At 42.2% G+C, this 21,377-nt stretch overlaps 2 protein-coding genes across 4 annotated transcripts; both read left to right on the top strand.

Moving 5' to 3' along the window:
* Positions 1-909: 909 nt before the first annotated feature.
* On the top strand, positions 910-11,003 carry thap7 (THAP domain containing 7). 3 transcript variants are annotated; one of them, XM_065471451.1, is made up of 6 exons: positions 910-982; positions 1,928-2,007; positions 3,374-3,511; positions 3,665-3,775; positions 5,022-6,202; positions 10,903-11,003. In XM_065471451.1, the coding sequence occupies exons 1-6, from the start codon at positions 932-934 to the stop codon at positions 10,911-10,913; spliced, it is 1,572 nt and encodes a 523-aa protein (XP_065327523.1). In that variant the 5' UTR covers positions 910-931; the 3' UTR covers positions 10,914-11,003. The 3 variants fall into 3 exon arrangements, with proteins under 3 accessions (XP_065327523.1, XP_065327521.1, XP_065327522.1); XM_065471449.1 differs by lacking the exon at positions 10,903-11,003 and having other exon boundaries at positions 5,022-6,358; XM_065471450.1 differs by lacking the exon at positions 10,903-11,003 and having other exon boundaries at positions 914-969; positions 5,022-6,358.
* s100v2 (S100 calcium binding protein V2) lies at positions 10,903-16,338 on the top strand. Its single transcript, XM_065471453.1, has 3 exons — positions 10,903-11,009; positions 12,913-13,044; positions 15,940-16,338. Exons 1-3 carry the CDS (start codon positions 11,001-11,003, stop codon positions 16,108-16,110), a joined length of 312 nt encoding a protein of 103 aa, XP_065327525.1. The 5' UTR covers positions 10,903-11,000; the 3' UTR covers positions 16,111-16,338.
* Positions 16,339-21,377: the final 5,039 nt, after the last annotated feature.

Below are 21,377 nucleotides of genomic sequence, written 5' to 3'. Positions count from 1 at the left end.
GTAGCGTGTCCATATGATGCTTGGCAGTGTATGCATTTACACAAGGTGCATTTTAGTCCATCGGGTATGCAGTGATGGTACCATGTGCTGGCTGGTAAGTTTCACACTTCAGACATGGACATATATGTATGTGAGCACATCCCGTATTAACATATGGCGCAACATGTAATAATGGAAAAAAATAAATAACAACAGTTATTTATCCAAGTATTGACTGCGCTGTTAGTATACTTTTTTCCTATTCCTTCAGTGGACTTATTTTACTATGCTACTATGACCACTGACCATAGTAGCACAGTGCAGGTCTGCTGAACATACCTTAGGCAGCTTGTTTTGTGTTTGTTTGTTTTAAACTGAAGTTATTTTTGTTAGGAAATAATCTGTGATGCGATGACTCTGTGGACAGCAAGGCAGCTGGCAGGCTGTCAACCGTCCACCTTCACTGAAATACTTATCACAGCTGACATTACAGTAGTACTTATAGTAGTAATAATTATTCTGTTCTATTCTATTCTATTCATATAGCACCAAATCATGATAACAGTCGCCTCATGGCGCTTTATATTGTAAAGAATGACAAGATATTTCATTATTTGCAACACAATAAATATATTGTTTAAATTTAAAATGAACACTAAGAGTAATAGGAAAGCACCCAGTGTAGAAATTAAGGAAATTATAATTCAGAGTGACTACATGAAGAATTTATGTATCACAGTTTATGTCTGCCTCATCTCTGATAAGTATGAGAGAGAGAGGTGGCTTTATATAAGGACAGCAGTTCAAATTTTACTCTGGGGGTGCAGAACCACAGAAAGGACGCTTTCCTGCTTACACTCCAGTCCAGTAGGTGGCAGTAATGCGACCACCATTAGGCATAAGGCGGTAAAAGTGGCAGAGCAGGGGAGGAAGAAGAAGAAGAAAGCGGAAGATGAAGAAAGAAGAAAAAAATTCAGCCATCATTCTGAGGTCAACAGCCAGGGTTGATATTTTTTTTATTATTAATATTATTATTTAAATAATATGCGCTTCCGTGAACTGAAATGCATTGCAACCGAAAGCAAGACCTTCCGTAATGGCGGCTTAGCATTTTAGTACCTTCGCTTGCTCGTTACAGAAACAGCAGAAAACCCTGTTAAATGTCCAGTGAATGCGCCTCCAGGCGGCTCGGTCATGTGTACCTGAACCTGCACCGTCAGGTGATCGAGGATCAGCTAGTCCCGTTTATTCGATTGTTTGAAGCTACATGGGGAATTGGATTAGTCAAGTATGATTCAGACATCCGAGATGGTCGCAGATTAGGGCAAACGTATCGATACTGCACACCGCGATCAGCAACTCTGTGATTGGACGAATGAGGAGGGGGCAGTGCATGAAGTTTGGAACAACTGTAGGGTACCATAATAGTGCGGATGGAAACAAAAACATTTCTATCCTTTTCGATATCAATCATATTCTTAATGCTAATGTTGGCAACACACCAACACAGGCTTGACCCCCCCCCCCCCCCCCCCCCCCCTTAAATTTTTTTTAACTCCAATTTAGAGAAACGTTTAAATGAAAATCTGCAAGCTTTCAATTCAGGAGAATGGGTATGGGTATTAATCTATTTGTTAGCCTGAAAACATAATGTTGTTGGACACTAAGGAACTGGGATGAAAAAAATAAAAATACAAAAATTCAATTTCAATTCAATTTCTTTTTTCTTTTTTTACTTGCCTATCAGTTGATATGATACAGAGTAAATGTTTACCATTTTAAAGCTGGTAGGCAGAGAAAGGAATTGACACTGACGGTCAATAAGACTAAAAAAGCAAAATAAAATCTCCATCTCTAAGCAGTAAAATGTGTTTTCTGCTAAATAACACCCCCTTCCATGATAAACTCTCCATTTCTCTACTTTTTCTACTCTTTGTTTTACTTTCAGATGCCAAGACATTGTTCAGCAGGGGGTTGCAAATCGAGGGACAACCATGAGACTCGAAATGCTGGCGTCACCTTTCATAAGTGAGCACTTTACACATTATGTAAATGTTTGGGTCAGGGTGTAGTACTGAAATGCAAAGTCAGTTACCAATTATTGTTTTTATTCACATTCTCTCTTTCACACATTTAGAGACATGAATGAAACAGAGGAACTCAAAAGCCCACAATTCATCTGCACATATACGTTTCTCCTGTTCTCATATTCACTCAGTAATACACAAGGCTGACGTTCAGGTCAAAATAAAGTTAATATTAAGCTCTGTAAAACTGGAACCAGAAAACATCAACTGAGTTTAGCTGTAGTACTTTGTAGGTTTTATAATATGATTAGAATAATTTATTTGAGCAATATGTGGAAAGTTACAGCAGTTAATCATAATAATACCCAACCTCCTTGTAACTAGAACAATCAATGGTTGATTTAATTTTTCACATTTGGAAAGAGGTTGCAAGTTGTTGAGCCACATGTACAACACCCTCAAACTCTGAATCGCGAGGCGAGTACGCGGGTTGCCTGGTGGGAGGGAACCTGTCTGAATGTGTGTCTAATCTATGAGGTTCTGACTGAAATATAAATCTAAGTAGTTAATGTGAACTTGTGTGTATACAGACAAAACAGAAACACAACAGGCAGCAACAAAGTTAATTCCCATGTTATCACAAACAGATTGCATGTACAGCAGGTACAATAAGTGTGGAATACATAACCAAATTTCTAACTAAGTATATTTGTAAAGGTGCTGTTGACGTGAAATTCACACCAGATGTTGGTAACAACCCATCCAATCCACACATGCAAAGAAATCAAACCATAGATGTCCATAAATTAGGTAATGAGAAATGACTCAGGAAAAAGTAACGCATGAAGAAGAAAGAGAGGTGCAGAAGGCATGGACAGTCCCCAAGGGGCAATTAACGTACAACAGAGCAGCATGACTTTGAAGATAAGGACAGAGCATAAACAGGCAGTAAGAGTGAGATAATAAATACACAGAATATACATTATATACACAGTTTTAAAATTACACAGTAATTCAGTACTTATTTTACCTGCTGTGACTGCCACCTTGACTCCATTCAGACCTTCAGCAGACATGCTCCATCACATTGCTGTTGAGTTTTGATGCACCAGTATCTCGCTGCGAGTGGTCACACACCTGGTCCCTATCGTCAAAGCAACGTTTTCAACAGGAAGTTCATGGCACGTGGTCGCAGTAAATTTGGCTGTGTCATGGTGTCCAGGTCCCCAGTGTGACTCTAGTGTTATTCACAATCAAATGGAGATGTACTGATGATGTTGTGACGTTATGTTCTTTGAAATATCTTTATTGAACTTGACCTGAAATGGAAGCTTAATGTAACACAGACTGATGTTGTGGATGTCTAGGTTACCCAAAGGAGCGGCTCGGAGAAACCTTTGGATCAGTAACTCTCACCGTGCAGACTCCTGGGATCCTCAGACAGACTTTGTCTATTTTTGTTCAAAGCACTTCCCACCCGAGAGTTTTGAGCTGAGTGGAAGCAGGTGTGTATCGACCAGCTGGACTTTCACAGATTACAGATACCACTTCAACTAAAACCAGAATTTTCTATTACTAACTGCTGGTGTAGTTTTTAGTTATGGTAGTGTTAAGATAGCAGCCTAAGTATTTTTTTTGACCCTTTCACTTTCACACAGTGGAATCAGACGACTAAAGGAAGATGCAGTTCCTACTTTATTTGATTTCTCTCCAGCAGCCAAACACAAAAGAGCAGGAAGGCAGCAGAAAGAAGACAACATCCCTGTCAGGTAATCAAACCTCACATAGGCTGATAGTTTGTCATCATCTGTGAGCAGATTCTGAGCTCCTGAATTGATTCATTATTTTATAGTTATTTAGACATAGTCTTTGCTTCAGTTCCCACTCTGTAAGGATGCTCTGTGAAAGAACAGACCAACTCTAACGTTCGCTTTTATTCTTCTGATTCTGTTACTGGAGCATCAGTTATACCTGCAAGTCAAAGTGCAATGATTTTTTGTGTAATTTAGCATAATAATTATTACATAATAAGTTACAATAAACTAAGAAATTGTTACTTTAGTTGCCAAGTATCAGGAAAACATGAGAATTCCAGCAGCTCTCTGATTCTTGGTTCGAGCACCGAGCGCATGCTGGGGCCAGCTCTACATGCAAAAGATCTGAGACCAGCTGGCTGATCTAGGGCCAGCTCTTTGAGGTGATGAGATGAGGGATTTACTTGAATTAAGATTGAAGTAATCACCTGAGATGACTATAAGTGGTCACTGAATAGGGTAAATATATCCATACTGAAAAACCATAATGAGCAGGTGTTGATGAATGAGAATGCCTAAAGTTTTGAACCCCAGTGGAAGGAGAGCTTGTTTTAGAGGGCTGCCCAGCTGGGTGTGGCCTACAGTTAGCATTACATCTGTCAGCATAGCAGTCAGGGTTAAAACAGGGGGAAGAAATCAACCATGTTAGCATCCTGTGACAACTGTGATGCTGCATAAAGGTTTGCCACGATGATTAAAATGAACAAAGAAAAATAAATCATAAAAATAGAAATGATATAGTGAATAGAATAGAAAATAGGAAAAATAAATGTTTAAGTAAAGATAGATGTGAAATAGTGAATGAATCTAAAGCACTCAGTAGTGACAGATGTGAGATGTTAATGTAACAGCCTGCAGTGCTATAAAGGTTTGAGCTTTCACTCATTTCTTCAGGTATTTCTAGAAAAACAGGAAAAGCTTCAAACATTTATTGAAAGATGTGCAAACACACATTATTATTAGTGTTTAAAGACAACTTTTGTTTTGTTCTCTGTCAAGATGATTCCACACTGTATCAGTTATGTTGCGGTCCACAGGCCGGTCTATGACAGTGTTCAGTTTATGCTTTTACTGCATTTGCAGTTTGAATAGAAATGAAAAATAATACACTCATCCATAATCTGCTAGACAGCATCAGCTGTAGTGTTAGTGGCTATTTTATTGTCCAGGAAAAACTAATTTGTCACAGTTTTTTCTGCAGGAAGAGTTCCCACTCAGGAGCACAGGATGGCACACATCAGGAGATCAACCAGCGTCACACTGCAGAAGAACCCACAGTTGAAAAGTCAGTGGGATCCACTGAGGAGACTACTCAAGACATGCCTGGATTTTCTCAAGAAACATCAGGGTTGGAGCAGCTGTTGCAGCAAGAACTCGATCCTCCACCTCCAGAGTCTCGACCCGTTTCCCCGTCACGTTACATGAGACGTCTGCCCCCCCCTCCAGGCTTCTACTTGTCAAAGGAGCACAGCTACGCTCAGCTCTGTCCCCTGTTGTGGAGGAGACGTTATGACCAAGTTGTAGACTGCTTGGAAAAAGCCCTACGACAACTGCATGCAGCCAGGCGGAGGGAAAGCCGTCTGCGGAGCACCGTGCTGAGGCTCCGTGATAAGCGACTAAAGCACATTCTGCTTCTGTCACAGAATGGTTGCAAAAACAGGGGAAGCTGCACAGAGGGGGGTGAAGAAAGACAGCACAAAGGAGATCCTGACCTAGAGGAGAATGAGGCTAAATCCAAAGATATAAAGTTGATTGAGGACAAATGTGTTGGCCAAATGGAGACAGGATGTAATTTTCTACCAGAGTCCAGTAGCTGTTCTGAGACGGACAAGGGAAACTGTTTGTACTGTGGAAAAGGGCAGGGGCAGAGTGGTGGGCATTTGGAGCACGAGGACTCACCGAACACCCAGAGAAATGTTGCAACAAGCTCCTGTGACACAGCTGAAAATGTGGATCACATGCAGATAGATAGGCAGCAAGAAACAACCTGGAAAGATGTGGAAACCAGTGATACCAGTGTAACAAGTTCCCAAGTTTTGTTGCAAAATCCAGGTGTTCAGCATGTAGTCTCAGCTGGAGTGTGCTTTCTTAAAACTAACGAGCAGAGTTTGCATTATCTAGGCTCTCAGCAGAAGCTGCTGCTCTCTGACAAACGCCACGGAGAGTCTGACGTGACGAGTCAGGATCATCACCGTGACCTGCAGCACCAGCTGTTATGGTTACAGGACAGCGCAGACGGGCAGGTGATTTTGTTGACTGTCCCGACTGACGATGAGCCGCAACGTTTTGTCACGATGGAGAACGTGGCCGGTGAAGAAAAAAACGTTCTTTTGTCAGAACTGGATCTAAAAGGTGTGGAATACTTAACAGAGAGCAGCGGAGGTATGTCCAGAGTTGAGTCGTCACCTGATCAATACAGTGAGCAGAATTCAGTTTCAAATGGTGCGTTAGTGGAAATACGGGACGATGTAAGGATGAAACTTAAAGAGCACCTGGAGGGTTTCCACCTTCAACTGAGCACCGAGTTTAGAAACTAACAAGAATTATATATATCTATATAATTTTAATGTGACTGCACATTTCAGTCTGACAGCAGGTTGAATGTGTTGTATGTTACACAGCCCATAAATTTGGGCTCAGTCATTGTTCCTCACACCTTTATTTAGCTATACCCATGACAGTGATTGAGAGAGCCACACGATGACACTCGATATCTGTCGCGCACACATGAGTATGCTGTGCCTCACAGCAGAGAAAGACAACACTACACTGCTTACCTGCTGGTCCAAGTGACTCCCAACAAACGAACTGTGCACACCTCTCTTTTATTATTGTTTTTATGATAATGAAACAGTTCAAACTTATAGAATAATACCAGAATCAACCTTCAGTTTTTAGTCAACATAGTATTACACATACGATTGGTTAAAACACTAAACATTTTTTCTTTTTTCTTCAGTCGTCTCCTAATCCTAATGTTACATTTGATTTTTAAATGAATTACTAGTATACCCTTACTACCGTGTTGTAGCAGCGTAAACAGCCTCTCCTATTCTCTCTCTCTCTATTACGCCTTAAAAATGCTCACCCATCTATGCTATCAGCCAAATCATTGAAAACACAGCTTAAATCCAAGTTCCTGGCATTATGCTCACCCTGCTCTCGTCTCTACTTCCTCTTCTAAGCTCTGCTCTTTTGCTTTGCTTAGCTGAGGTCCAAAGGTTTGCAGATATTTTGCACAAATGACAGGGAACAAGGTCAGGAAGTACAAGCAGTACATTTCCCAGCTCCCACTCACCATTAAAAGCTTTCAGAGATGGTAACTACTTTAATTGGTGTAACTGACTGTACATTTAGAGCTAAAAGTTCATAGTTCATAAGGATAATGTATACTGCAGGCGTTTGTTTAAAAGACTCAAACATACAGCGGAGCTCTTTTAAGAATACAAGCATCCAGGGTATAGTAGAGAAGGGAATCTCCTTCCTTTAGGGCTGCCCTACCTGACATTACACCTGTATTAGATGCTGGCTCTCTTTCACTATGCATTTGGTCTCGTGTCCCTCTAATCTCTTCTCTCTCCCTTTGTGCCCGATCAGTGACACCAGAGAGCTGGCCTTCCCTGAGCCTGGTTCTGCCCGAGGTTTCTTCCTCTTACAAGGGAGTTTTTCCTTCCCACTGTCACCAAGTGCTTGCTCATAGGGGGTCAACTTATTGCTATTTTTTTTCTCCGTTATTGTCGGGTCTTTACCTTACAGTATGAAGCACCTTGTTGTTGTGACTTGGGCCTGTATAGATCAAATTAAACTGAAAGATAGGTGATGGAAAGTGGGCCCTGTTATTCAAATGTAATCCAGGAGGATTAATCTAACATGATAGACTGAAATCCTGAAATCTGGCTGTTCAAAGGAAAAACAGCAGCCTGTGCAACGAAACAGGATTTTCCTGGAGTGAATCCTGGTTATGAACCTGGTTCACTGCTCACTGGTCTAATGTGCAGCCGTCACCTTACAAATAAGTTGTAGCACTGAGAGCACACTCTGCGGTAAATAATTAACTTTAATTAAAATGTTTATTTAACCTCTTTTCACTAAATCATCACGTTAAAAAATGTACAGCGTCGCAGAACTTTTTTACATAAATGTCACATTTTGCTTTTATATCTGTGAAGGTTCTCGGTCAACAGCTCATCGTAGTCTAAGGAGCTTGGAAAGGAAAGCGTCTGGACTTCTTTACGTTTCTTGAAGACATTTCATCTGAGAACCGTCTTCAGTTCTAAGACCAACTGGCCCCGAGAGTCGCTGACCCACTATTGATGTAATTAGTCATCAGTATGATGAGTTACCTTGAATACATACACATGTTCTTGATACTTGCTGCCACCTGCTGTGCCCAGTGGAGTAAAGGCCGCAAACAGTGCAGAAAAACAAAGAAACTTTCATGTTTTGAACCTTGCATTTTTCAGTCCAACCTGCTTTGCTCGCTCCTGTAACATCACCAGCTGTCCCCAACTTCTCTGTCTTTGTGGCTTTTGCTGTAGGACAGTTATTTCATGCAGTACAGTGTATGAAGTAAACATAGTTTTGGATAAAATAACGATTTTATTGCTAATGAAATATTAATATAATTAATTAAGATTTTTTTACATTGTGTAAATCTTGGCGCCCCTTAGGTCCCCGTTTAAATACCGATAATCCAGATTTGTGTTATCGGTGCATGTGTGAGTTCAGGGTGGTTGTGGATTTAGGGAAGAAACTGTTTTTGAGTCTGGGTTTTTGTGCTGATGCACCTGTAGCGCTTCCCTGAGGGAAGCAGGCTGAACATGTTGAAGCCAGGGTGGGAGCTGTCCTTGATGATGTTTGCTGCTCTGCTGAGGCAGCGGGAGGAATAAATGTCCATCAGGGAGGGGAGAGGGCAGCCGATGATCTTTTGTGCTGTCGCTCTGTCTGCCTTAGTGCAGCTGCCGTACCATACCGTGATGCAGTATGTCAGCAGGCTCTCAATGGACGAGCAGTAGAAGGTCAGCAGCAGGTTGGAGTTCAGCTTGTACTTCCTCAGGACCCTCAGGAAGTGCAGCCGCTGTTGGGCCTTCTTGATGACCGCTGAGATGTTGTCTGTCCAGGAGATGTCAGCAGAGATGAGGACACCAAGGAACCGGAAGGTGTGGACCCTCTCCACACGTTCCCCGTTGATGTAAAGGGGGGCTAAGTCAGTGCTGTGCCTCCTGAAGTCGACAATGAGCTCTTTGGTTTTCTTAGTATTCAGTGTCAGGTTGTTCTCTGAACACCAGGCTGCCAACTTCAGGACTTCTTCTCTGTAGTCTGCCTCGTCTCCCTTTGAGATGAGTCCGACTACCGTGGTGTCATCAGCAAACTTGATGATGAGATTGTTGTTGTGGGTCAAACTGCAGTCGTGGGTGTAGAGAGAATACAGGAGGGGGCTCAGCACACAGCCCTGTGGGGAGTTCAGTGTGCGAGTGGAGGAGAGATGAGGGCCGAGTCTTACAGTCTGGGGACGGTTTGTAAGAAAGTCCTTTATCCAGGCACATGTGAGAGGAGGGAGGCCAAGAGTGACCAGTTTGGTGATGAGGATGTCCGGGATGATTGTATTAAAGGCTGAGCTGTAGTCCACGAAGAGCATTCGGACGTAGCTCTGCTGGTGCTCTAGGTGACTCAGCACAGCATGGAGGTCTGTGGAATAATAATAATATAACTAATAACATGAACTTTGGAAAAAGCTTTGCACAAAGTACTACAGTACTGCACAGGGTGAGAGATATACGTCCAACATATCCCCCGGGGTCCTGAAAGTAGAAGGAGACCACTCAAAGTATCCTTTCTCTACATTATTCTGGATGCTGATATTCCCAACATTGAGGTAACGTGTACAAAATACAAGAGCTGTTCATGTTTACATGATAAAAATCATGTAAACTTTTTTAAACAGTATGCATTTTACCTATGAATTGAATTTTAGATCTACAAATATTTACTCATTTTTTTCACTCCATTGCCTAAAACAGGGACCATTTCTGAAAGGTTTTGATAGTGGAGGGGCATGCTGGGAAATGTATTCCTACACATTGTGGTAAGGGCACCAAACTGAATATGGCCCAAGTTTTTTACACCTGCACACAGTCACGATGTGGGGGGAAAGTAAATGAACACATGAATGGTTGTCTCTGGCTTTCAGGAATGTAGCCGGTTCTCGAGTAATATGCTAATATACTTATATCAAAGACTAACTCAGAAACAAGTCTTTTGCCCGGGTAACTAATAAAAACCCATCTGAAGCTTAGCACAGTTGTCAAGGCCCCGAGAGCTAACGCTTGGTGCCAGTTTTTGCTGGTAAATTTCACTGAATGTTTGTATTTCAAAGAAATAAAGTTGCGTTTAGAGTACTCTGAAGAGCGGAGACCGTGTGGCATGTGTCTGTTACTGTAGAACCTGTGGGAGGAGCTACAATCCTGAGAATGATTGACGGTATCCTGCTGAAACTGTGCGTTGCAGCTTCTGGGATTGGGTGTGGCATTAACCCTTTCCCTTACGAACACCAGCGCATACATGAGAGGGAGGGGGAGCGGGTCTTTATTAGTGAGGGAAAAATACAGCCTACTCTTATCTTTCCCAGCTTGAATACAGTACTTTAAAAAAGTCTGCCTATGTTTTTTAAATTCCAATATTCCCCCATCCCCTCTGCGCCACCACACAAACCGGATAACAGGAATGTGCTCATACCTGCTGTCTCTGTCTTTACTCTTTTAGTTTTGTTTCTTTTTAATCAGAGAACATCCTTTTAGGGACTTTTCCTATAATCTGACAGTACCGTGTACAGTCCGTGTAAAGCAGAGAACAGCAGTTTCCAGCTTTGCTAAAAGTTTCCAGATGTGGAACAAGCTGTTGAATGCTGTCCGAAGTATGGCACATCCTTTGCGCTGTGTAATGACACACTCACGAGTCACTCGTTGAAAACACAGCCTGAGATGTACATATGTGACTGTCTTGTATAACTGTGGTAAATTCATGGCATTGCGTCGGCATTATCTAAGAGCACAGCTCCTTCCTGGCTTTTCTTTGTGGCGGAGGGAGGATCTAGGAATGCTGCCAGCTGGTGACAGATGCAGGGCTTCACTGAACCTCTCCAGCAGCGAGAAACACAGGAAGACGAGTTACCGCAGTCAACATGCCTCAGGTAGGTAAAGACAACCTTTTTTTTAGTGCCGACATGTAAAATTGGACCTCTTGGCAGCAGACGTTTACACCATCGGCTCTTTAACCGGGAAAAAGGTGGTTTGGTGCGAAATCAATATGTGGAATTTTTAAAAAATGGCCTCTGTGCGCTTCACGGAGAAGCGACGTGTCACACAAGGCGTCAGATTATCCACGGGGGGACTGGGTTTGGACACGCAGGATGTAAATACTTATCATTTAGAAGTGACTAAAGCAAACATCAGCAATGGATTATTCTCGAACTTTTTTTGGGGGAGAAACTTTCAGAGGAGATATGCGGCCAGCGGCCCCTCCCCGAAAAGAAGTTTTAAGCGCAGGGTCCTGCCACTCCTCCACGACGAATTCAAAGTCGTAACAGTACACGCGTGTAATTCATCACAGTTTTGTGCTAATTTGTAAGAAACGGTTAACGTGGGGGGGGGGGGGGGGGGGGGGGTACCTTGACCCGTAAAAGCGATCCGATGTGTGTCTGTTATACTGTGGGTCGCATTTTGTAGCGTGGTTCGGGTCCGCTTACACAAGAGTGTCTGTGAATGAGTGCAAAGTTGAGTAATCACCTTTATCCTTTGATGAAATGTTGTTTATCATGATGGGTGTTGTCTCTTGCAGGATGAGCCTTGGGTATAGTGGAAGGGCTTAATGCTATGGCCTGTACAGCCACAGCATGTGACAGAAATCAAACCAGTTTCATATCTGCTGAAGAGTTTTGACTCTTCGCCACTATCGAGACACCAAATGGGTGAATGCTGCTGGGAAGAATTATGTTCCACGTGATGGCTGAAGGGCTTACTAACTCCTTTCATTTGGCACCAGTCTGCACACACGTTTGTAGCTCTTGCCTTATTGAAACAGCAGTTTTATCTGCATGAGCTCATTTTCCTGTTTCTGTATGCTCCTTCTCATATCCCTGTTGCTCACAGGAACAACGAGTATCTCGCATTATTCCATGGTTACATCTTGAACCGTTTAGCAATGAGACAAAACAGTCAAGGCAAGGAATTTCCTAAAGGATAGCTAGTGCTCTATAACCCACGATCAAGGAACACACGGACAGACTTTGTCGCACCTCATTTTTGAATCTCCACTGTGTGGAGTTTACGTCAAGCTTTACAACAAGCTGGATTCGATATGTTAATGAGCACTACCGTTAACTATTTAAGATAAATCACTAATAGACTTTCAAGAAATATAAAAACAACAAATTCAGTGAAATAAATAGATCTCCTGACCATTGCTACTTTCTTTGGAATACTTTTTAACAACGGTGAAGAAGGCTTGCTGCAGCTTGTGGTACGTTAGTCAGAAAGGGTGTGGTTCTGACAAAGCTGCTGCCACACATGCGTTGAGAAACAGCAGGAGCACTGGAACCTGTTCTGATGGCCAAGGAATAATAATTGGATGAGTTTCTCAACAGGCTCATTGTAATGACTTTATAGGGCAATGATGTGTCGCGTTTATAGGTTGGTGTTTGCTTAAAATGCAGCAGCAACAAGATCTAAAATGCATGTTGGACAGCGTCGGTAGGTAATGCGGTTTCCTCACAGCGAGAAGGCACCTGGTCTAAACCCTGAGTGGAAACTTTCCTCTGGGTCCTCCAGCGTCCTTCCCAGTTAGGTTCACTGGTGACTCTAAATTGGCCATAACTGAGGGAGGTAAAACGATTGAAGGGTACAGAGTGCTAAATTAATGTACAGGTAAAATTTGACTTAAATTGTGGTGCATAAAGCAAGATCTGAAAGTGTTTTTTGTTTGTTCTGTTTTAGGGTAAATGACATGATAAACTTTGTAAGAAAAACGGTTTTCTTTTAAAATTACCTGGCTTTCTCTTTTGTTGTTCTTTTCTTTTCGCCTTTAATTTCTCCCAGTATTCTGACCTCGAGAGTGCCATTGATACACTGGTCAGCCAGTTCCACTCTGCTTCAGCCGACAAGTCTCCGACGCTGAAAAGTGATGAATTCAAAAATCTTTTGTCCTCCCAGATGCCCAATCTGATGAAGGTAAGTCCACAGTAAGCCTCCTTGTGCTTCTATTTGACTGGGGCTCGCAGTTATCTGCAGCAAATGGGTGTGGCAGCACACCTAACCATATTCAGCTTGCACAAAGACTAAGGGGAACATGCTTACAACAGAGTTATACAAGCCTAATCCACACACAGGCAAACACACACTAAAAAATGTTAATCCCCTGAAGACATGCACTCCTTTCCATTAATCTAACAGCATCTCAGCTTAACCTCTGAATACAAACATAACTGCTGTTCTGTAAAAGTTTCTAAGGCAGTCTTACTTGGTTAGACCTTAGATTAGATTTACAAGTAAATTCTGACTTGGTCAGGTTAACAGACAGATTAAGATTAAAACTGCACATCAGTCTCTCCTGCATCATCAACTTTCTACAGATTCATTTGAAGATTGCTGTAATTTACTGTGACTGAAACATGTTTTTCAATGTTTTTTCATTAATCTCCTCAATAATATCAATCATTTCTATTCATGGTAATAATTCTGTATGGTAGTAAGAAGTCTGTGAGAGTTTTTGGCAGTTTTGTTTTGGTGTTATTTTGTACAAACTTACGGTTCAGCTGTGCTATCAGACAAAATGCCAACATGCACACTTCTAGTATTTAATCATTAATACTAATCTAAAGAGCTCTGAGTGTCAGTAAGACTTGAAAAGCACTATATATTCTCCCCAGCCACTTTGTTAGGTACACCTTTTCATCTGCTCATTAAGGCAATCTAACCAGCCGTCACACGTGGTAGTAACAATGCATTTAGGCTGTTGTCAAGGGTGTCTGCTGAAGTTCAAACCAAGTATTAGAATGAGGAACAAAGGTCATTTAAGTGACTTAAATTACAGGCCAGATTGCTTCGATCTGATAGGAAGGTAACAGGAACTTTGATTAAATAAAGAATGCAGTGGAGCATCTATAAATGCGAAACCACACCAGATGCCAGTCCTGTCAGCTAAGAACAGGAAATGAGGCCACAGTTCGCACAGCCTCATCAAAATTGGTAAATAGACTGATTCTTATATAGCACTTTCCTACTCAAAGCACAACTTACCTCATTCACACAAGCACTTTTTCTAGGCCCAAGTCCTTTTCTATTTAACAGTCACGCACATCTTGCCCAAGAATACTTTGGCATGCAGACAAGATCAAACCACCAAGCTTCCAATCAGTAGATGATCTGCTCTGCCTCCTGAGCTGCAGCCACCCCAACAAATTGGACAACGTTTGAAAATGTTGTCTGACCTTTTGAGTCTTGATTTCTGCTGCTCCATCCTGCTTTCAATGCATGTAATGGTTTGGGGCCCTTTGTGGTCCCTTAGCATCAGTTGACCATAGTTTATATACCACCGCCTATTTGAAGATTATCACTGACCATGTAAACCCCTTTATATCCATCTACTGAATGGACTCCACAGTCACCGCATCTCAAGACAAAGTACTACGGCAGCGCTGAGAGCACAAGGTGGATCCAACCCTGTGTGACCAATGTGTACCTAATATTATTGCATATAGTAAAAAATTAATCCATTTAATTAAACATACAGAGTGAGTCTGGACTAAAAACATGTGAAGATGCAACCTGATTCACGCAGCGTTCCATGGTGATTAGGGTTTATTTACAGTGTTTTTATGTACGAGCAACAGTAGTGTAGGTTTTCAACTCCTTCTGGCTGGGTCAGCACTCCAGAGCATTCGAAACATCAAACTGTGACACCTCATTCACCTTGCAGTAGTCCAAACAGAGCCGTATAGACCCATCTTTCATCACTGCAAGAATCATGGGGCTACACCAGGCACTGTGGGACTTTTACCCTCATCTTCAGCATCACAGCCAGTTCTGCCTGAACTATTTGCCTTTTGTGTTCAGGTAGTCTGTAGAGCCGTGATGCACCATCACACCAGGGCACGTCAAAGTGGTGCTCCATGAGCGTGGTGTGACCGGACAAGGGAGAACACATCTGAAAACTACTGCTGCAGTGCAGCAACATTCATTGTCTGGGTCTGTGTGAGACGGTCGTCACACTGGAGGGAGGCGGGAATCACCAGAGAAGTGGTTTCAGCCACTCTCCGTGCTTTGAGGTGATATACCTGTGTGGCTCCTTCCTGGTCCGACCGCATCACTTCAAAATCAACATCCCCCACTCACTGGGTGACTCTAAAGGGCCCTCGTCACTTAGCAAGTAATTTTACTGTGGCACTATCGTGTTTTATAATCCACAAGAACTCAAAGCGATATCCCAGTGCACTCCTGTGAAATGGTCAGATGGGTCAAATGGGACCTCCATTAACGGTACCAGGTGCAAGGGCCATCTGGCATAGGCAAAAGGCCAATCCTCAGGAAGCATCAATGGTGGTCTTCGGGCACGAGGCCCAGCCAATCCACAACCATCTGTCGGATGTCCTCAAAGCACCACCTTGCCGCGTGGGCAGGATGAGGGCCAGCACCTGGACTTCCAGTTTGAATTTACAAAGTTAAATACATTAACCCATGGTAAATGAACTGGCGTATCTACCACTCAGAGCTCTTCACACTATAAGACACATTCACATAGCCACATTCTTACAATGCATGCACTCTGAGTGCACAAATACACCGGTGGATGCGTTAGGACCATTTTGGTGTTCAGTATCTTGAGCAAGTCTTGTCAGAGTGTCTTCAGTTGCACTAGTTTTATTCTGGGTAAAATTCTGTCATTTCAGTGCTCCCTGTTTTTGTTTGTTTTTGTCTGATCAGATTTGTCTTAGGTGATAAAGATATTCTGAACTGTGATCAGTAACCTAACACTTTGTAATTAACTGGAAGGATATTTTCTTGTAAGTCTGGTTTAGGTGTTAACATTTTCACTTTAACGTGAGTTGTTTTGTCGTGTTCTGACAGGGGGTCGGCACCGACCAGGGATTTGGTGATATCCTGCGGAAGATGGGTGTAGGTGATGGCGAGGGCATCTCTTTCAAGCACTTCTGGAATTTAATCCAGTCAGTAGCCACCTCGCAGTTTGGCCTCCTTAGTGGTCAGAAGGGCTCGTCATGCAGCTGTATTCTCCTGTAAAGAGCAGCTTCTCAGCCCAACACGCATTTGGAAATTTAACTCAGCAGAGTAACACATACACATCACGTTCATAAAGAATTGTCAAACAGAATACAAGGGTACAAAATCCATTCTAAGCATTCATGACTAAACATTACAGTTTTAACTAGTTTACCTTTGAATTCAGATTACTTTGTTTAAGTTCAAAGTAAAATGTAAACTGATTTTGAATAAAATACTCAATTTGTCCTCCTTTGTATTTTTTTTTTCATTTATCATGCTGCACATGTTACAAAAGCCTAAACCTTATGTCATTAGACACCACAGTGTCACTGGTGCCTGAATGTTCTTCTCTCTTTGTGTTGCTTTAAGATGCTCATCATGTTTAGTTCTTTGGGTGTTTGGTCCAAAAACTGTTCTACAAATTTTAAAACTATAAATCTTACAAACACCTGTGCTTTGAATAAAAACATATACATGGAACTAAGTTGGTTGTCTGAAAAAGAAAGCTGTTAGCTATCGTCAAAACTAGAGTGAATAACTTCTGTCTCGTTCATGTCGCTCCAGTTTGTCATGTTTTTGATTTGCAAAAGTGTTGGGTGCTTTAAAACTGGTCCAAATCACTATATTAATGGTCTGCTGGTGTGGTATTTTCAACTTGATATGTATTTCTTAATAGGTCAGAGGTCAACATTTTAAAATGGTTAGGTCAATGAAATACAAAAAAGAAGGTAAAACATGATTTACTATTTTAGAAAAGGGAACAAAAAACAAGCTCCGCCTTCCCTTGCCTAATAATAGTCACGGCCAGGTGACATTCCAGTTATGCAGTCAACTTGAAGAGAGATTTAACATCAAGTCATTGGAAATATTCATCACTTTCAGACATCTGAAGTGTAGAATTTATTTCCTGGCTTGTAGAAAGTTGACTCGCGAGTAAATTGTTTCTCAGTAACAAAACATGTTGTTTTGTATTATTTCTAATAATATATTAGAATTATATTTGAAATCTCAAATTGTGCCTTTGTAATATTCCCTTATTCTAGAATGCTTTGCCTCTGATTCTGATTTCTGTGTATTTATATTTTGTAATTCTCTGTAGTCTGACCTTTGACACCAAAAGAAAAGTGATTTAATGAACATTTAAATAAACATGTAACGAGTTTCCCAATATCACCTGTTGTTACGGCGTTGCTTTGTTGATTTTAAAGAAACATAATTTAACTGGTTTATATGAAAGCTGGTATTATATGATGCAGTTAAATGTTTAATTTTAGAATAGTGTCGACTTTTTGACATAAGAAGACATCACAAAAACCTCTAAAGTTCTGTTTTAATGCTTTCATTTTAATGCATCAAGATTTTTCTTTTATTCTTCTAGCTACAAAAGTGAAGCGGTAGATGACTGTGAAGCATTTTTTTAGTTTTATGTTGTAATTCATCCAGAGTACAGTATTTTCAGCACAGAAAAATATTGTAACTGTACAATGAAAACAATGAAGTGGACAATATGAACTGTTACACCAGCATTATGGATTCATATTCCCATGCAAAGAAGGTGCACATCCTCTTTTGAGTTTTTTCCCCTCGGGCGTACCTCGGAAGAATTCAAGATAAGATGAAAATGCGTACTTATTCATGACTTTAACCCTCCCAAAGATATCTAGCTCTGTTTGCTCATCATGGTTAATAGCACTCATAATCTGCTTTGATTTAATGTACAGTGCATTTTCCTTTGCAACAACTTGATCTAACCAAATCTGCATGTTCTGTGGTGCCATTTCAAAGTTGTCAACAGCACAGCCATAGAATCCTCGTTTCAAATGTTCAGGCCAGGGTTGATCGGTTATCATGGGGTGGTCATCCCTCACAAATGCTGTGCACAAGGGACTGTCACTTCCTCGTGAATGGCCTACTTCACAACCAATGACAGTCATGAGGAAAAGTGAGAAGGTTCTGAAGTTACGCACCGATGCTGAAAACACAGCTGCCATAAAATAATGGCCCCATCGCTCACAGTTGTAATTACACTGCTGAAACTGGAAGGTTTGGCGACAGAAGTCATTGAATTTTGATGGTTTGAGACCCTCTCTCAGCTTCTCCAGGGAGGACTCGTCCTGCTGGTCCTTAAAGCTCTGAAGAAAATTTTGAATTTCCACTTGATTGTCAGGATTCATGAATTTTCCCGCCAGAGTTACATTCAGAGTTTTCCCATTTACTTTGTAAATGCATTCATTGAGAACGTAGTAAAAGTCCGATGCAATTTCTTCTCTGGCATTGTACCGTATCTCCACTAGCAGATGTTGAATGCTTATGATATGCTTCAGGATAATGTTGTCTTCTCCTGCCGCTGGCTTTTCTAGCCAAATTGCTTTTAGGTGTCTTGAATCATCTGTGGTATAATCAGGAGCACGCCTTCTTTCGTTTTCCTCAAAAAACAAGCTCCAAGTCAGCCCCTCCAGGCAGTCGATAAAGTGATACTTTTTGCGCAATTCCATTGGGACAAACATTTGAGGGTGGCTTGGCCAGTCCAGTATCTGCAGATACAAAATATTTCCTTTATAATTGTGAAATACTGGTCCTGGACAGCCAAGTTCCTTTTTTATCACCAGATCACCTCTTTGGTTTAGTTCAGCTATGACTGTGCTGTAGTGCTCATGGGACCTCCAGACACCGTTAGTTGTCGTCAGTATATCACCATCAGAATTAACTGACAGGAGTGTGTTGTATAGGTTGAGCTTTGTTTCCACACTAAAAGACCGGAGACTTTGTAGGAACTGCAACATGAAGTGTTGGTCATTTCCAATATTGCAGCTTATGAGGCTGATGGTACCAAGATGACCAATGTTTGTTTTAGTTTTTAAGATGAAAACAAATCTGGCAAGTTCCTTTGGGTCATAACCAGCCAACTGGGCTGCTCCAGTAGGGCTTTGACTACCATGGCCAACCAGTACAATGTCATGATTTCTAGTCGAAAACAAATTGCTTCCTTGCAGAACGTACAGTGCCCTCTTATGGTACATTAGCAGATTTGATGAACTGGGATGCTTCTGGAACAGGTAAGTGGCTGACTCAATCACTGCAGGTTCCTCTTCCATGATTACTATCGTTTGATGGCTGTATTTTGTGTCATTTTCCCTGAGGATTACATCAGTTTTGTTAGACATTAATTATGCCTCAAATTGTTCATTGTATGTGAATGTATAACTTTCTGACTAATTTAAATAAACTGGAATGATTTCATCTATCACATAAGAAAAACCAAGTAGGCAACACCCAGTTAAAGAAAGCACTGCATGATTTTGGCAATTAGTTTGTTGGTAAAGTGATATTGTGAAATGTCTGAAAATCACAACCAACATGCCAATTTTGATTTGAAGTCCCATTTTGGGCTTTCCAATTTGTCTTACTGTTTTTACTATTAGAATTATTAGAAATGCATCTGTCCATGATCTGGTGCCATATGGCAGGGCCAGCAGTCAGCCATCTCTTCCAACTCATCCAACAAAACACAGATGGGTTCCCAGGCCAGCCAAGAAATATAATTTCTTTGGCATGTCCTGGGTTTACCCTGGTGCCTCCTCTCAGTAGGACATACCCAGTACACGTCACCCAGTGGGTTTCCAGGGGGCATCCTAGTCAGATGCCAGAACCACCTCAACTGGGTCTTTTCGATATAGAGGCGTAGCGGTTCTACTCAGTCTCTCTGAATGACTAAATTCCGCACTCTATCTCTATGTCTCTGATCCGAAGTGGGAACTCCAGCCTTTTTCGGCTGACGACCATGGCCTCATTATCCCCAAAAAGCAGAGATGAGATCTGAGTTCCTTTCCAGTATGCTGACATAGACCTTGCTCGGGAGGCTGAGGAGTGTGAGACCCCTTGCAGAAGATGCATGGTGACCCGACCACATTGTCACATCTTTCCACACTTTCTTTTATTTTGGTTGTCGTTTCTTTTACACTCGGCCGCAGCTTTTCAGCTGCCAGCCATACATTCACAACAACAACGCAACAACCTCCCCCGCAGCCACACCACGAAGCACGCCGACCTATGACGAACCATGCGGTCAAGGGTCGCCAGTGCGGGCCAGGACCCCATCCGAGCTGCCCCAGATCCTCTGTCAACTGGATCCGGTGGTAAGGTAAGTTGCCTTACCTTGGAAAAAGACTTTGGGACTGCCTCAAAGCGATTCTGGTCTTTTTCCATGCTCTCACTCAACTCCTCCCACATTCAAGTTTTTGCTTTAGCCACTGCCCAAGTTGCATTCCAGTTGGGCTGCCGGTGTCCATCATCTGCCTCCAAAGTCCCATACACTAACCAAGGCTAATAAAATTCCTTCTTCAGCTTGTTCACCTCAGATGTTGACTGTCCAGTTAGGGGATTACCACCACAAAAGACACAAGCCACCTTGAAGCCAAAGCATCATACAGCAGCCTCAGCAATGGAGGTGCGGAACATGGTCAATATGGACTCAATGTCCTCAGCCTTCCTCGAAATGATCTCAAAGTTCTGCCAGAGGTGGGAGTTGAAGACTTATGGGCAGAGGCCTCTACCAGGCCTTCCCAGTGCACCCTCATTATGTTTAGATTCATGAGGTCTGTCCAGCATTCTCCCTCACCAACTGATCCAGCTAACCACCAGGTGGTGATCAGGTGATATATTGACAGCTCAGCTCCTCTCTTCCTCAGAGTGTTCAGAACATACAGTCACAGATCTGATTATGCAATTTCAAAACACTAACATGTGACCATGTGACTGGTGAAGTCTCCCAGTAGGACAATGGAGTCACTCAATGGAGCACCCTCAAGAGCCCCTCCCAGCGACAGGCTGGGTACCCTGAGCTATCGTTCAGCGCATGAGCGCAAACGACAGTCAGGACCCATTTCCTGGCCCAAAAGCACAAGAAAAAAACTCTCGTCCACTAGCAAAAACTCCAACATACAGGCAGCAAGCCAAGGGGTTACAAAAATACCCACCCCCAATGTGCTGCTTCTCACTGAGAGCAACACTGGACTAGAACAAAGTCCAGCTCCTCTCCAGACTGGCTCCAGAGCCCAAGGCGTGCATCGGCGTGAGTCACACCTGAGTCATCTAGTCGATGTCTCCAACCTCGCGCACTACCTCATGCTCCTTCACCACCAGAGAGGTCACATTTTGTTTCCCAGTCATCTCAATAGGCGGGGAATAGTCTGCCAGGGCCTACACCCTTTGCCCCCGCCCAACAAGCATTTGAATTATTAACATTACTATTTTTAAGTATTGCTTACGTCAGTCTACAGCCATGT

The sequence above is a fragment of the Pelmatolapia mariae genome, linkage group LG22, assembly GCF_036321145.2.
Source record: "Pelmatolapia mariae isolate MD_Pm_ZW linkage group LG22, Pm_UMD_F_2, whole genome shotgun sequence".
Classification (NCBI taxonomy): domain Eukaryota; kingdom Metazoa; phylum Chordata; class Actinopteri; order Cichliformes; family Cichlidae; genus Pelmatolapia; species Pelmatolapia mariae.
This window is presented reverse-complemented; position numbering and strand designations above follow the sequence as displayed.